The following is a 15000-nucleotide window of genomic DNA, read 5'->3' on the forward strand; positions in this document are numbered from 1 at the left end:
TCAAACTGTTGACAGGCGCTTGTCAAGCTGCGCTCACACAAGGCCCTTCCGCTGCGTCTCCAGCTCTGACGCCAGAGTTTTTGGAAGTTCCCCCGAATCACGATCGACTCCTCTTTTTTTTTTTTTTATCTTCCGGACAGAGCTCAAGAAATCTCTGCAGGAAGCTCCCCGTCCCGAGCCACCTCACGTCCGTGTGGAAGGCTAACTAATGACCCCTGTCTCGGACTGGCTGCTCTCTGACTGGCTGCTCTGTATGTCAATCAAGTGGCAAATGCCGTAGGGAGACCAATAATTTCCTGGATTCTCTCCTGGTTTCCCTGGTAACCGGCCCGAGTCCAAGAAAATGGCCCGTCCCATTGACCCTCCTCTATTCCTCGTGGTCGTCATTGTTCTGCACGCTATTATCAGCACAAGGACTGGCTTTTGTCCACTAATTAACAGGTTTCTTCTTGTTTTTAAAAACGTAACCGTGGGGAACGTTGCACTCTGGACTATTTCTCAGCTGGAAGCGATAACTTCCTGGATTCTCTCCTGGTTTCCCTGGTAACCGGTCCGAGCCAAGAAATAGTCACAAACGCCACATTTCAGAAAGAGATTTCTTTTTTTTTCTTCAAATTTTGACTCCAAATATCCACCTGGACTCGAGGGGTGAACTGACGATATTGTGGAGGTCAAAGGTCAACACAACCGCTGAGTTGGTATTTCTAGTGGATCAGAGCCAGGCTCACTGCCTCCAGCCCTGACGCTAAGCTACGCTAACTGAGATACGAGCATGATGAGCGTGTTTCACCTTTTTGAAACTTACCTCGAGTTCTTCCAGACGGTTCTGAAATCACTTTCCGAGGTTTTTGGCAACGCTGCTGGTTTTTTTGAGACTTCCGCCTCTACTTTTGATCCAGTGGAGGTTTGAACACACGGTCCCTGTTGCTCGGGAGGAGCCACAAACGGCTCCTTCTGTTGGCAGAAAGTAGTTCATGTAAATTTTATATTTTGGTCATGAAATCCAAGAGTTGAGCTTCCAGTCAGTAAGCGCAGGAAAGTTTTTAATAGTTTAATAGTTCATCACTGGGATGGTTTCGGGACGCCGTTCCTTTCCTTTTCAGTCCCGATTGCAGAACCGTTGCTTTGGGTACCGGCCGATATGATGGTGTTTTTAATTAATAAGCTCTATGACCGGGATTGTTACGTTTTAATGCAACATCGAGCTTGACTTAAACATTGCTTTCGTAACCATGAAATGCTTTTAAAATATGAGCGTAGTGAATTGTTGTTTATCCAAAAAATAGTGTCTGATAGCAGCTGTTTGAGTCGACGTCCACGTCTGTGCATCTCGACCCCAAACGAGCCTCGTTGCTTTCAGGCTGTTTTCAGGCTGTTTTCAGGCTGCTTTCAGGTTGCTTTCAGGCTGTTTTCAGGCTGCTTTCAGGTTGCTTTCAGGCTGTTTTCAGGCTGTTTTCAGGCTGCTTTCAGGTTGCTTTCAGGCTGTTTTCAGGCTGCTTTCAGGTTGTTTTCAGGCTGTTTTCAGGCTGCTTTCAGGCTGCTTTCAGGTTGCTTTCAGGTTGCTTTCAGGCTGCTTTCAGGCTGTTTTCAGGCTGTTTTCAGGCTGTTTTCAGGCCGTCTGTGAGGTGAAGAAAAGGGGCGCTGTCATAATCCGGCCCTTTTGTTTCAGTGAAGCTTTAACAGGAAATTGCTTTCAGGCTGCTTTCAGGCTGTTTTCAGGCTGTTTTCAGGTTGCTTTCAGGCTGTTTTCAGGCTGTTTTCAGGCTGTTTTCAGGCTGTTTTCAGGCTGCTTTCAGGTTGCTTTCAGGCTGCTTTCAGGTTGCTTTCAGGTTGCTTTCAGGTTGCTTTCAGGCTGCTTTCAGGCTGTTTTCAGGCTGTTTTCAGGCTGTTTTCAGGCCGTCTGTGAGGTGAAGAAAAGGGGCGCTGTCATAATCCGGCCCTTTTGTTTCAGTGAAGCTTTAACAGGAAATGAGAAACTCGGGCTCGTCAACAATGAATTAGACTCTTTCTGGGAAAAGAGCCACGAGTTTAACCTCCCAGAAAGTTTTAATAAACTTTTGTTTGTGGTCCGTCGTTACAACCGGACGTTGTGAGATGGATATTAAAGGTGAAGAAGGCCACAAAGGTTTTTAATAACATTTAAAAAAAAAGAAGCTTCTTCTCGAGACTTTCTGGATTTTAATATTTCACTGACAGCCCAAAAGCCTCCATCTTGAATCCGTCCTTTGAACTGTTGTTTGCTTCTTTCTCCGGGTAATTACACGTATCCCATCTATCTTTTCTATTTACTTATTTATTTATTTGTATTTTCTGTGAAGCCACTAATGCAAAACGTGAGCGCGTGCAAAGTTTTCACTCTAACTTTTCCACCACCGCCAAACGATTCTATTTTAATTTCCATCATTTAAGATATTTAAAAAGTCCATTCGTCAAACAATTTAAAATGCACATATTAATAGAAATAGATTAATAGAAACACGCCCACTGTGTTTTTGTTGCGCAACCCTGTACAATAACATAACCTTGTAATACTTCGGAGCCTCGGCTGCATTGTATGTCATTATAAGAATTACATGCATAATAGAAAAATAAGACGCACTATTTTCTGACATTTTATAATTAATTATAATAATAATAATCAGCAGGTAAGTAATGAAAATATTCAAGAGCTGCAGCCAAAACGGTTCTTTCGGGTTCGATGCAGAGAAACGAGCGCTGTGCCATTTTTTATTTATTTTTTTTAAACATATTTTATTATCATGTTGCACGCTGTCAATTTTCAGTGCCTATTATTTCCCGAGATGCACTCGGGTGTCACAGAACTGGAATATTCAGGGGAAGGAAAACCCTCGCTGCTCCTTCAAAGAGCCCCGCTCTCCAAATGCCACGTTTTTTGGGGAAAACTTTTGAATTATCGAGGCATTAAAAATCGCACGACTTTCGACCTCCCGGAAAAAAACTTTTCACATTCAGGAGGAATTGCCGGTCGCGCTAATGAATTGTATTCTAATTTTAGTTATTGTGAAGCTTTCACGAGTTCTCATACGGAGCCTTCTTCTTAACGCCGTCATGTTCTCGTGTGTGTGTGTGTGTGTGTGTGTGTGTGTGTGTGTGTGTGTGTTAGGTCTGGTGACGTCCCTGTCCGAGGGCTGGTACAGCCTCCTCCTGGACCTGCAGAACCGCCTCAACAAGGTCATCAAGAGCGTGGGCAAGATCGAGCACAGCTTATATCCTTCTTGGTGTTGGCGCTCGGCGAGGGGGGGGGGCGTGTCCACGAGGGGGGGGGCGTGTCCACGGGGTGGCGTTGGGCTAGAGACATTGCATTGGATAGTAGTTACTGGGAGGAACTTTTTAACTGGTTATGAACCAGTCTCAGTTTTCCAAAGGGACTCCAAAGTGAAACACTACCACTGGTGTCCACAGGGGGCGCCACCTGCCCGTTACAGAAATGAACTAATTATATTTAGCTTTTAGGGCTTCAGGAAATCTTGAGGGGCTTCTTTCTCTATTTTTCTGACAATTTAATTTTTTAGGCCTTTAAAAATGAAATTCATTCATTAAAATCTATTATCGTTGAAATTGTAACTATTTCACAGACCAGTGGGAGAAGTCTGAAACTGTGAAAAGTATTTTCAGAAGCATTAGTTTCAGATCAAACACAGTACACTAGAGGTTTACATCCCATAAATACAACTTGCAGGTTCCATACTTGGTTCTACTTGACTGATGGCTCTTATTATTATTATTATTATTATTCGTGTGGTTTTCCTTGACTCCGCCGCACCTGGAGGTCCTTCCACACGGAGCGGAAGACGGAGCAGGCCACGGGGTTCATCGACGGGGATCTGATCGAGAGCTTCCTGGACCTCGGCCGGGCCAAGATGCAGGAGGTCGTCAGCACTTTACAGGTAAACAATAACCGACATTTTTGAGGATATCGAAAAATCATGTATTTGAAACGTATGGTAAACACAAGAAAATGTCTCAATCTGGTAGGAAATGGGCAAAAAAATAAACTACGGTTTCTGAAGCCGCGGCTTAAGTGATTGAACGTGGACATGTTTGTCCTTCAGGGCAACGCACTTCATTCTAGACTTAATACAAAGAGGTCCAACCTCCACATTATGTTCAAAATGAATGCTTTGTGTATTAACCCGGAACAAAGTGACTAATCTCATGTTTAATGAGCTCGTGACATGAAGCCTGAGACGTGGGCCCGAGAGCCGGTCCGCTGGTCCTCTGGTCCTCTGGTCCTCTGGTCCTCTGGTCCTCTGGTCCTCTGGTCCTCTGGTCCTCTGGTCCGCTGGTCCTCTGGTCCTCTGGTCCTCTGGTCCTCTGGTCCTCTGGTCCTCTGGTCCTCTGGTGGAGAACAAACCTTGAGACACTTTTATTAGCTGAGTGGGAACTGGGACCAAATAACAGGTGGCAAAATGACACTTTTGGCAGATTTAACATATTCTGCTTTGCTCTCTAGGTATTAAAAGAGAAATCACACTTTCAGCTCATAAACAAAGATTATTCCCCGGGAACTATTTGATTGATTGCTTAATCTATTTTCAGTTTTTATTGAAAAGCCTTTATTTAAAAAAATAAATACAAATGGCCCTCAACAAGATGACAGTGGAGCTGCTGGCTAACAAGGAAAACAGTGCTGACAGAGCTAACAGTGTAAACCTGAGGGGCCAATGAGGGCTTCTTAGGGACAATGGGCTTCTCAGGGGCCAATAAGGGCCAATGAGGGCTTCTCAGGGGCCAATGAGGGCTTCTCAGGGGCCAATGAGGGCTTCTCAGGGCCAATGAGGGCTTCTCAGGGGCCAATGAGGGCTTCTCAGGGCCAATGAGGGCTTCTCAGGGGCCAATGAGGGCTTCTTAGGGGCCAATGAGGGCTTCTCAGGGGCCATTGAGGGCTTCTCAGGGGCCACTGAGGGCTTCTCAGGGGCCAATAGGGGCCAATGAAGGCTTCTCAGGGGCCACTGAGGGCCACTAGGGGCCACTGAGGGTGGTTACAATACTTAATGTTCCATATCCTGTATGTTGCACCTTAAAACCCGACTGGGAAAGAAAACAATGCGCAGTAGAATTTTTTTTCTCTCCATCACATCGAGATACAGAAGAATAGTGATTTTAAAAAAAATAAAAATATGCTGAATAAATGCATGTTAAAAAAATTCACCCGTCAATCATAAGACAGCTTTCAAAATTCATCTTCAGCTCCAAAACAATTGCAATATATAGGAAGAAGAAGAAGAAAAAAAAAGATGGCGGCTGTCTCACAAGCGCCTCACCGTGCGTTCTATTCCAGATCGATGACGGCAGCGGCATGAAGCGTGAGGCCACGGTGGACGAGGTCATTAAGATCGTGGAGGAGCTGACGAGGATCCACTAACGCCCCCCCAGAAACCCGCCGGCCGAGTGAGAAGGAGCGACGAGGAGGAGGAGGAGGAGGAGGAGGAGGAGGAGGAGGAGGAGGAGGAGGAGGAGGAGGAGGAGGAGGAGGAGGAAGTAGTAGTAGTGTGGGGTTTTACAGATTTGTAAATAATTATAAATAAGCGGCGTGTGCATGTTCGTCCTTCAGACTTCGGCGCTCCCTTCCGCGTCCGGGCGACAGACAAACACCGACACACCCGGCGGTTAAGATCTGACCGGCTCACGCTTTTCATAGGTTTGTTATTGAAGTCTGGAGTTACCACGCGGTATGAAAAAGAAAAATACTCAAAAAAGGAGGAAAAATGATAGATTTATAGCTATTTTGTCTTTGTGATGTTTTTCTTCGTTTATTCTAATAAACTTTTGCTTTAGTACCGTTGACGCCCGAGTCTCCGTCATTTAGGATCCTTTCTTACTAGGAAACAGCAGCTATTTTCAATGAGTCTGTCCCTTTTTTGGGGGGGGGGGGGGGGGGGGGCGGCCATGTTGCTCTGTGCACTATTCAGTGTTATTACGTGGTGTTAACTGTCACCTGGCGACCATCACGAGGTGTGTCTTTATGTTGTCCTTGCACATTGATTTATGATGAAATGCCTGAAAAATGAACGACCTTCTCTCTGCATTATCAGCAAGTAATGTTGGTTTATTTTGGGGCTTTGAAAAAAAAATTGTGAATTAGAATTTTTTTTAACATAATTAAAATAAGGATTTGCGACTCCGCTTTGATTGAAACTGCTCCAGATATTTGGGGTATTTTTTGATTATGGACAAAGCAGGTTGTTTATCAAAGATGATGCAGCTCTTAGAACTGAAAGTAGAGCCTCTTTCTTCCGGCTGAGCTGTCATGCCTTGTTATTTGTTATACACGCACACACACGCACACACACACACACACACACACACACACACACACACACACACACACACACACACACACACAACATTTAATGGAAGGAAACCCGACTCTCGTCCCGAGGCCGACGGGCCTTTTGTTTGGTGGGTTTTTGTTCACAATGGATCGTTTGCATGAAACCGTTCACTGACCAGAGGCTTTGAACAATGAATATGAAAATAAACACAAACAATAGAGTAGAAAGAAAGGAAAATGTACAATAGAATATACAAACACTATCCTCACCCATCATTATGCTTACATTATATATAGATATATAAATATATATATATATATATATACACATACATATATATGTACACACGTGTATATATATATACATATATATATATGGAAATATATACATGCATATATGTGTGTATATATATGTACATGTATATATGTAGAGATATATATATATATATAATAATAATAATAATAAAGATGTGTGTGTATATATATATATATATGTATGTATATATATATGTGTATATATATGTAGATATATATATCTATATGTATATACATATATACACACATACACACATCTTTATTATTATTATCATGTTTATTCTCACAATGCAGAGAAGTTGATATTTTCTCTCGTGACCTGCAGGTTTTGGGTTGTTTGTGGAGTTTTGACCCCTTTTTTTTAATGTCTTTAATAATAACCGACCAGACTCGCATAACTAAGCCTCAGATGATACAAGAGTTTAAATATGAGGAGGAAAAGAGAAGTAATCCATGAAGCTGAAGGAGTCGGCTCAATAATCCTGAGAGGATCCGTGACGCTCAGAGAAAAGGCCAAATCATTATTATTTAACATGAACACTTGGTTTCCATAGAAACCACTCGGACCAAACTGAAATAACCAAAAGTATTTAAAGTTGGGCAGAAAAGTTGGAGACTTAATTAATATATATTTATATTATTATTATATTTTTTATTCTATATTATTTTTTATATTTAAAAAAAATTATATTTATATTTGAGTACATTCTAATTGGGTCGGGGGATGCGAGTGTCAGCTTTTTAAATATGTGTTTACATCTTAAAATTGTCTGTAAAGTAACAAAAACAGTAATGTCCAAGTCTCACTTTTTCTTACCATATATTTGCATTAATTTATGACATTTTGACTCTAACCTTTCGATTCACCCCCAAAGTAGTTTGTGTATAGTTCAGCAAAACTAAAGCAGCCGCAACTTTAGAGCAAAAATTAGGAGAAAAAGTTTAAAAAAACAATCAACTTCAACACCGGCGTCTTTAAATGAGTGACGGCAATAATTAGTGTTAATATTTAATATTCACACAGTTTCTTTTGTGCTGAGTTTAAAAAAAAAAAAAAAAGATTCGGCCAAACAGCAATTTCATCACCTTCAAATGGACGAAAAATAGTTGGAAAAACTAAGTGTGTGTGTGTGTGTGTGGGGGTGGAACTTGCTCCTCTCTGGTTCTCCTTGTAGGAAAATCATTAAGTGGAGAGGAAGTCATTCCAGATGGGTAAACCCCCCCAAAAAAAAATACATCCTAAAATATCTCTTGCGGGGCGTCGAACATCACGGACGGGTGTTAACAGGCTCTGAGGGAGGATTTGACTTCAAAGGGGGGGTCGGGGGGGGTCAACCATGTAGAACCACCTCGAGGAAGCGTCCAGTACAACCACAGCATCGGAGTGATTAAACCCGGCAGCTTCACCCGAGAAGCTGGCAGGCCGAAGCAAATCGGGGGGGGGGGGGGGGGGGCTCCCCTGGTTGCATAAGTAGACTGTATATTAGAAGTGGACGTGGTCACCCACTGGTTTGTGGACTGCTGTTTTGAAGCCTTGAGTTTGGTATTTGGGCCGTCGCCATCTTGTTTTTTGGGGGGTTTTTTTGCAACCAGAAGTGACATGAGAGGGAGGAGCTAAGTGCAACTGAACCGGATTTGTAGGCAAACAAAAGGTTACAATTAACTTTCATGAAGTGAAAACACACCGTGAAAAGGGTTAAAGTTGTAAGACGAGAACACGGACAACTCACAGCGCGGTAGCGACAAGGTAGCCCCGCCCTGAAGCTGTGTACGGCTCTGCTAGAGACCTGTCAATCACAGGAGCCCCGCCCTAAACATACTCTGCATTATGGTCCATTTGACCCTAAATGGACCATAATTAGAGTAGAGAGAATGCAAGTTTAAGGCACTTCAGCATTGGCTTCACTTTTGAGAACAGGAGGATGCCGCCTCCCAGTCGTGGCTGCATTATCTCTCCTGACCACCAGAGGGCGACTCCTCTGGTTGTATAGAAGTCTATGCTTCATGTGTTAAAGCTGCATTCTCTCTCCTGACCACCAGGGGGCGACTCCTCTGGTTGTATAGAAGTATATGCTTCATGTGTTAAAGCTGCATTCTCTCTCCTGACCACAAGGGGGCGACTCCTCTGGTTGTATAGAAGTCTATACTTCATGTGTTAAAGCTGCATTCTCTCTCCTGACCACCAGGGGGCGACTCCTCTGGTTGTATAGAAGTCTATGCTTCATGTGTTAAAGCTGCATTCTCTCTCCTGACCACCAGGGGGCGACTCCTCTGGTTGTATAGAAGTCTATGCTTCATGTGTTAAAGCTGCATTCTCTCTCCTGACCACAAGGGGGCGACTCCTCTGGTTGTATAGAAGTCTATACTTCATGTGTTAAAGCTGCATTCTCTCTCCTGACCACCAGGGGGCGACTCCTCTGGTTGTATAGAAGTCTATGCTTCATGTGTTAAAGCTGCATTCTCTCTCCTGACCACCAGGGGGCGACTCCTCTGGTTGTATAGAAGTCTATGCTTCATGTGTTAAAGCTGCATTCTCTGTACTGACCACCAGGGGGCGACTCCTCTGGTTGTATAGAAGTCTATGCTTCATGTGTTAAAGCTGCATTCTCTCTCCTGACCACCAGGGGGCGACTCCTCTGGTTGTATAGAAGTCTATGCTTCATGTGTTAAAGCTGCATTCTCTCTCCTGACCACCAAGGGGCGAGTCCTCTGGTTGTATAGAAGTCTATGCTTCATGTGTTAAAGCTGCATTCTCTCTACTGACCACCAGGGGGCGACTCCTCTGGTTGTATAGAAGTCTATGCTTCTTGTGTTAAAGCTGCATTCTCTCTCCTGACCACCAGGGGGCGACTCCTCTGGTTGTATAGAAGTCTATGCTTCATGTGTTAAAGCTGCATTCTCTCTCCTGACCACCAAGGGGCGACTCCTCTGGTTGTATAGAAGTCTATGATTCATGTGTTAAAGCTGCATTCTCTCTACTGACCACCAGGGGGCGACTCCTCTGGTTGTATAGAAGTCTATGCTTCATGTGTTAAAGCTGCATTCTCTCATGACCACCAGGGAGCGGGTCCTCTGGTTGTATAGAAGTCTATGCTTCATGTGTTAAAGCTGCATTCTCTCTCCTGACCACCAGGGGGCGACTCCTCTGGTTGTATAGAAGTCTATGCTTCATGTGTTAAAGCTGCATTCTCTCTCCTGACCACCAAGGGGCGAGTCCTCTGGTTGTATAGAAGTCTATGCTTCATGTGTTAAAGCTGCATTCTCTCTCCTGACCACCAGGGGGCGACTCCTCTGGTTGTATAGAAGTCTATGCTTCATGTGTTAAAGCTGCATTCTCTCTACTGACCACCAGGGGGCGACTCCTCTGGTTGTATAGAAGTCTATGCTTCTTGTGTTCAAGCTGCATTCTCTCTCCTGACCACCAGGGGGCGACTCCTCTGGTTGTATAGAAGTCTATGCTTCATGTGTTAAAGCTGCATTCTCTCTCCTGACCACCAAGGGGCGACTCCTCTGGTTGTATAGAAGTCTAGAGGGTTATTTTTTAAAACATGTTGTTTTCCCAATGAGCCGGAGCCAGAGGACCAAAAAGGCACGTTGAGTCTTTGACGTCCCAAAAGCTTGAGTCGTCCCCGAGAGCTTCACAGTCCTGTATGTGGATTAATTCTCTCCTCCTCTTTGTTCGTCTGTGCCGGTCGTCGTCTAATTTCACTCCTCTGTTCATCACTTTGTGGCAGCGTTATCGTTTCTGTCAAGAAGTGATGTAGAAGATGCAGCCCATTAGCTCAGAGTCTGGCCTCATTGTCTCCAACAGACGTTAAGAGATTAAAAGACTTCCCGAGTATTTGTATTTTATGGGTAAATTAACACTCATCCTCATCTTAAATATCACTTTATTTGTTATGGATCACTCAAACAGAAGTTGTGTGTATTTAGTCGAGGGACTATTTTCTCAAAATAACTCACGGCGAAAAGGAAGTGCAGCGTGTGCGTAATGAGGCAACGTGTCAGCCGGGGCGGCAGCGGCTCATTGATCTGTTTTTATTCGATGTCGGACAAACGAGGAACGAGCTCAGGATACGCGGAGAATACTTATCGGATCAATTCATTGTGTGTTTGGGTACTTTGTGTTGGAGTTTGTTGACAATAAGAAAAAAAAGATATGCATCCTTTAAATGCTTCTCTTTTGGGGGAAAGTAGAAGCAGGTAACTTTAGCTAATTATCACAAATCCCCCCCCCCCCCCGTTTCCAGCCTTTGTGCTACGCTACGCTAACCGCATATATTCCGACGTGTGTCGCGTGGACAGTTGTCGATTTTTCTTTATGGATGGAATGAAAAAATTGCAGCTTCGTTGGAGATTTACCTTTTTGCTCTGGTGTCACATGTCAGACCTCACGTTGACCTTAGAAGTGATTAACGAGAGGATGTGAAAATGACCTTTTCGTATATCATCTCGCAGAAGACGGAGGAGGTTTTTTTTTTTTTTTTGTTGCTGCAGACAATTATTGTTCATTGTCATCGGTATTATTTGAAAGCTCCGCACATTAAACACCTGCTCTGTGGAAACCATAATGAGCCCACGGACGAGTCTCGTGCTTTAGCTTCTATTCTCGTTGTTAATCTCACGACACCCTCGGCCTCGGGTTTATCTCCAGACCTCTTTTTGGGGTTTTGGAACCAGCGCTTTTCACTGGATCCACTCAACGAAACCTGAGCTCTCTGTCTTCATTGTCCCCGGATGAACTATATGTGTGTGCACCCCTCCCCCCCCCCCCCTCCCTCCCTACTTTATGGAGTCTAAACAGCATGGTTAATGCATTATCCGCAGGGCCCCAGGCTTCCCTCTTCCTCCCCCTTTCCCACTTTCTGGCACATCATTTGTTGCTGTCATTCCTGTACTGCAGCAGCATGAGGGAAGGGAGGAGGGGGGGGGGGGGGGGGGGGGGGGGGGGGGCTACCTGTCGCACCAGGATAAGACTTCAACCTCTGGTTTTTGTGTGTGCAGGATTTTTATTTCCCCTTTTTATAAGAGGACTTTAAACCGACGATGTAGAACGGTTGTGGAGTCGGATCACCAGACCGTTGCCCTTAACAACGCGGGAGGAGGAAGACGTATATGGGCACCGACAGTGATATTTCAGGGTTGACTCTAAATGCTTGAAACACGTGATGGAGGTCTCCTCTGTGCATCCAGGTAAAAGAAAAGAGCGTCTGTCTCTCTTTAAAAAAAAATAAAGAACATTTAAAAAACCGATGAGACAGAAATGACCAGAGCTCCCATGAAATCACTCTTCATTGTGAAGATCAAATATGATGGGAAACTGTTCCGGAGATCACTCTCTGAAATCATTTCCACCCCATCGTGTTAATAATGTAGCGCCTCTAATCATATTAGCTTCGACGTAAAATGAGATTGGTTTTGATGCTCCGGCGTACCGCATGAAATATAAAAAATTAAAAGTGCCCTACATTGGGAGCGATGAAGGTTTTATTTATTTATTCGCACACTGGAGGCGAGTGTCTGATAACGCAGCCCCTCTCTGAGAGCCGTGTTGAGATGCTAATCCAGTTGTCAAAACATATAATTACGCTGCAGAGGGAGAATCCGTAGCTATTTCCTTGTGTTGTTTAATTACAAGATGCAGATTAAAAGTGTGCTTGTTATCGACGGAGAGACAAAAGACCGAGCTCTGTGTCTGAGCAGAGAAAGTGAAATGTGTAAACTAAAAAGTATAGAAACAAGAGTCTGAAGATATGCTAGCAGCTCTGCAAGGCTGTGTTTAGGCTAAATGCTAACATGCTCACAGGAGCCAAGTTTCCATTCAGTTAGGCTACGGGTTGGCGCTAAAGGTATCGTGTTGGCATTAAAGACATTGTGTTGGCACTAAAGGCTAGGTGTTGGCACTAAATGCTACGTGTTGGCGCTAAAGGCATTGCGTTGGCATTAAAGACTACGCGTTGGCATTAAAGACATTGTGTTGGCACTAAAGGCATCGCGTTAGCATTAAAGACATTGTGTTGGCACTAAAGGCATCGCGTTGGCATTAAAGACATTGTGTTGGCACTAAAGGCATCGCGTTGGCATTAAAGACATTGTGTTGGCACTAAAGGCATCGCGTTGGCATTAAAGACATTGTGTTGGCACTAAAGGCATCGCATTGGCATTAAAGACTACGTGTTGGCGCTAAAGGCATTGCGTTGGCATTAAAGGCTACAGGTTGGCGCTTAAGGCATTGTGTTGGCTAGTTGTTGGTGCTAAAGACATTGCATTGGCATTAAAGACTACATTTTGGCATTAAAGGCTAGGTGTTGGCGCTAAAGGCATCGTGTTGGCATTAAAGACTACGTGTTGGCGCTAAAGGCATCGTGTTGGTGCTAAAGGCATAGTGTTAGCATTAAAGGGTACGTGTTGGCGCTAAAGGCATCGAGTTGGCATTAGAGGATACGTGTTAGCATTAAAGGCATCGTGTTGGCATTAAAGGTTACGTGTTGGCATTAAAGGCATCGTGTTGGCATTAAAGGGTACATGTTGGCGCTAAAGGTTACGTGTTGGCGCTAAAGGCATCATGTTAGCATTAAAGGTTACATGTTGGTGCTAAAGGTTACGTGTTGGCGCTAAAGGTTACGTGTTGGCGCTAAAGGCATCGTGTTGGCATTAAAGGCTACGTGTTGGCATTAAAGGCTACGTATTGGCATTAAAGGCATCGTGTTGGCGCTAAAGGCTACGTGTTGGCATTAAAGGCTACGTGTTGGCATTAAAGGCTACGTGTTGGCGCTAAAGGCTACGTGTTGGCATTAAAGGCTACGTGTTGGCGCTAAAGGGTACGTGTTGGCATTAAAGGCTACGTGTTGGCGCTAAAGGCTACGTGTTGGCATTAAAGGCTACGTGTTGGCGCTCTTTTTTTCAGCTGGCATTGGTCATGTTTCATGCTGTGCCATCCTTGTCTGATTTAATATAGAATATATAAAATTCATGAACTTACACTTATATATATAATCCCTTTTTTTAAAGGATTTTTTAATGGATGCTAATTTTAAATATATAAAAGAAAATCTCACGTACCTCTTGGAGTGCCTTCAAGTACCCCCATTTGAGAACCACTGATTTAGAGTATCAATTATTTTTCAACAAAAGGCGAAAACGCAATGAACCTCAGAAAAAGGTTTTCTGGATTTGTTCCTTTTTTTTCATACAGCTTTTCTCATGCGATACTTCAAAATATGAGAATAGAAACACGGCGAATTAAGGCGCTAACATGCAGATTTATGTATGTATTTGTTTTTTCTTTGTGTTTAGCAGTTGCATTTATTACTAAAAAGATTCACCCTTTTGGAAATATTGATCTGTACATAATGTAATTTTGATCCATCTCATAGTTTTCAGTCAGTGAAAGACAATAGCGTGGCCAAAAATAATTATAAATCTCAATTTAGAAAGATTTCGGTCATTTGACCCCCAACTCAAGGACGTCTTTGACACATCAGCCCGCCCCCTGACATGGACCTGGTTCCTCTGGTGTCTCTAAAGTGACAGTTTGACCGTTTCAAGGTGGTTTGAATCAATCTGAGTGTCAGAAATCCTCCTCGGTGTATTTGTGATGTATGTTGTCATGTCGGACCTCAATGCAGTATTAATATTTCTGCTCTGGAAAGCCACCGGCTGGCTGGAACATCTCCAGTCTGCAGGACTTGTTGCCTCAGCTGACGGCGGAGCTTAAATCCCATGTTACTGCGTGGGTAAATATTTGAGCTGTTTTAACACAGTAAGGCGAAAACCTGCTGCAAGACATCTGAGCCAGAATAAAATCTGAACAACGGCCAATTGACTCGGAGGCTTTAACGATGCTCTCCTTTTAGAAGGAGGATGATTTCAGCGTGTCTTCGGCCCAAATGGATCTCTAAAAGCCAGCCGGGTCGAGAGGCAGCCCAGGCGTTTGATGTGGAAATATTACAGAACGTCTTCTTCTCACTAATTGGCTCAAACTTTCCCCCACAACATGTTTTCTGTTTTCAATTATAGCTTTTTTTTTGTTTTATATTATATTGTTTTATATTTTATATTCTAAAAAAAGTATAGATGGAGGGGGGAAAAAAAAAATCTGTTGAAATAATTTGGCCCCAATTAAGAGAAGCTCCGCTGACACTTGAAGTTTTTTTTTTTTTTACCGTCGTGTCCCAAAGAGCTCAGCATCAGGGCGTCGCAATCAATGCCGCCGTCTGGCTTTAGCACCAAAAGAGAATTAATGGTCGTAAATCAAAGCGTTGCATTGTGGGGAAAAAGGTCGGTCGTGTTTTCTTACCTCTCACTCCAGGAAAAAAAATAGCAAATTCCTTTTTAGGGTAGCATTTATTTTTCTGCCGTGTCAGCTGATTGGTGGATGGATGGCCACA

General features: G+C 43.7%; 1 protein-coding gene across 1 annotated transcript in view; it reads left to right on the forward strand.

Annotated features, from left to right (window-relative positions):
- ddb1 (damage-specific DNA binding protein 1) overlaps positions 1–5808 on the forward strand; it is a 42838-nt gene extending 37030 nt beyond the window's left edge. Inside the window, exons 25-28 of the mRNA XM_034561913.1 lie at positions 3125–3227; positions 3785–3908; positions 5303–5433; positions 5485–5808. Coding sequence (XP_034417804.1) covers positions 3125–3227; positions 3785–3908; positions 5303–5386 — 311 coding nt within the window. The 3' untranslated portion in view covers positions 5387–5433; positions 5485–5808. The remainder of the gene's footprint in view (positions 1–3124; positions 3228–3784; positions 3909–5302; positions 5434–5484) is intronic.
- The last annotated feature ends 9192 nt before the right edge of the window (positions 5809–15000 follow it).

The sequence above is a fragment of the Cyclopterus lumpus genome, chromosome 3 (genome assembly GCF_009769545.1).
Source record: "Cyclopterus lumpus isolate fCycLum1 chromosome 3, fCycLum1.pri, whole genome shotgun sequence".
Lineage (NCBI taxonomy): Eukaryota > Metazoa > Chordata > Actinopteri > Perciformes > Cyclopteridae > Cyclopterus > Cyclopterus lumpus.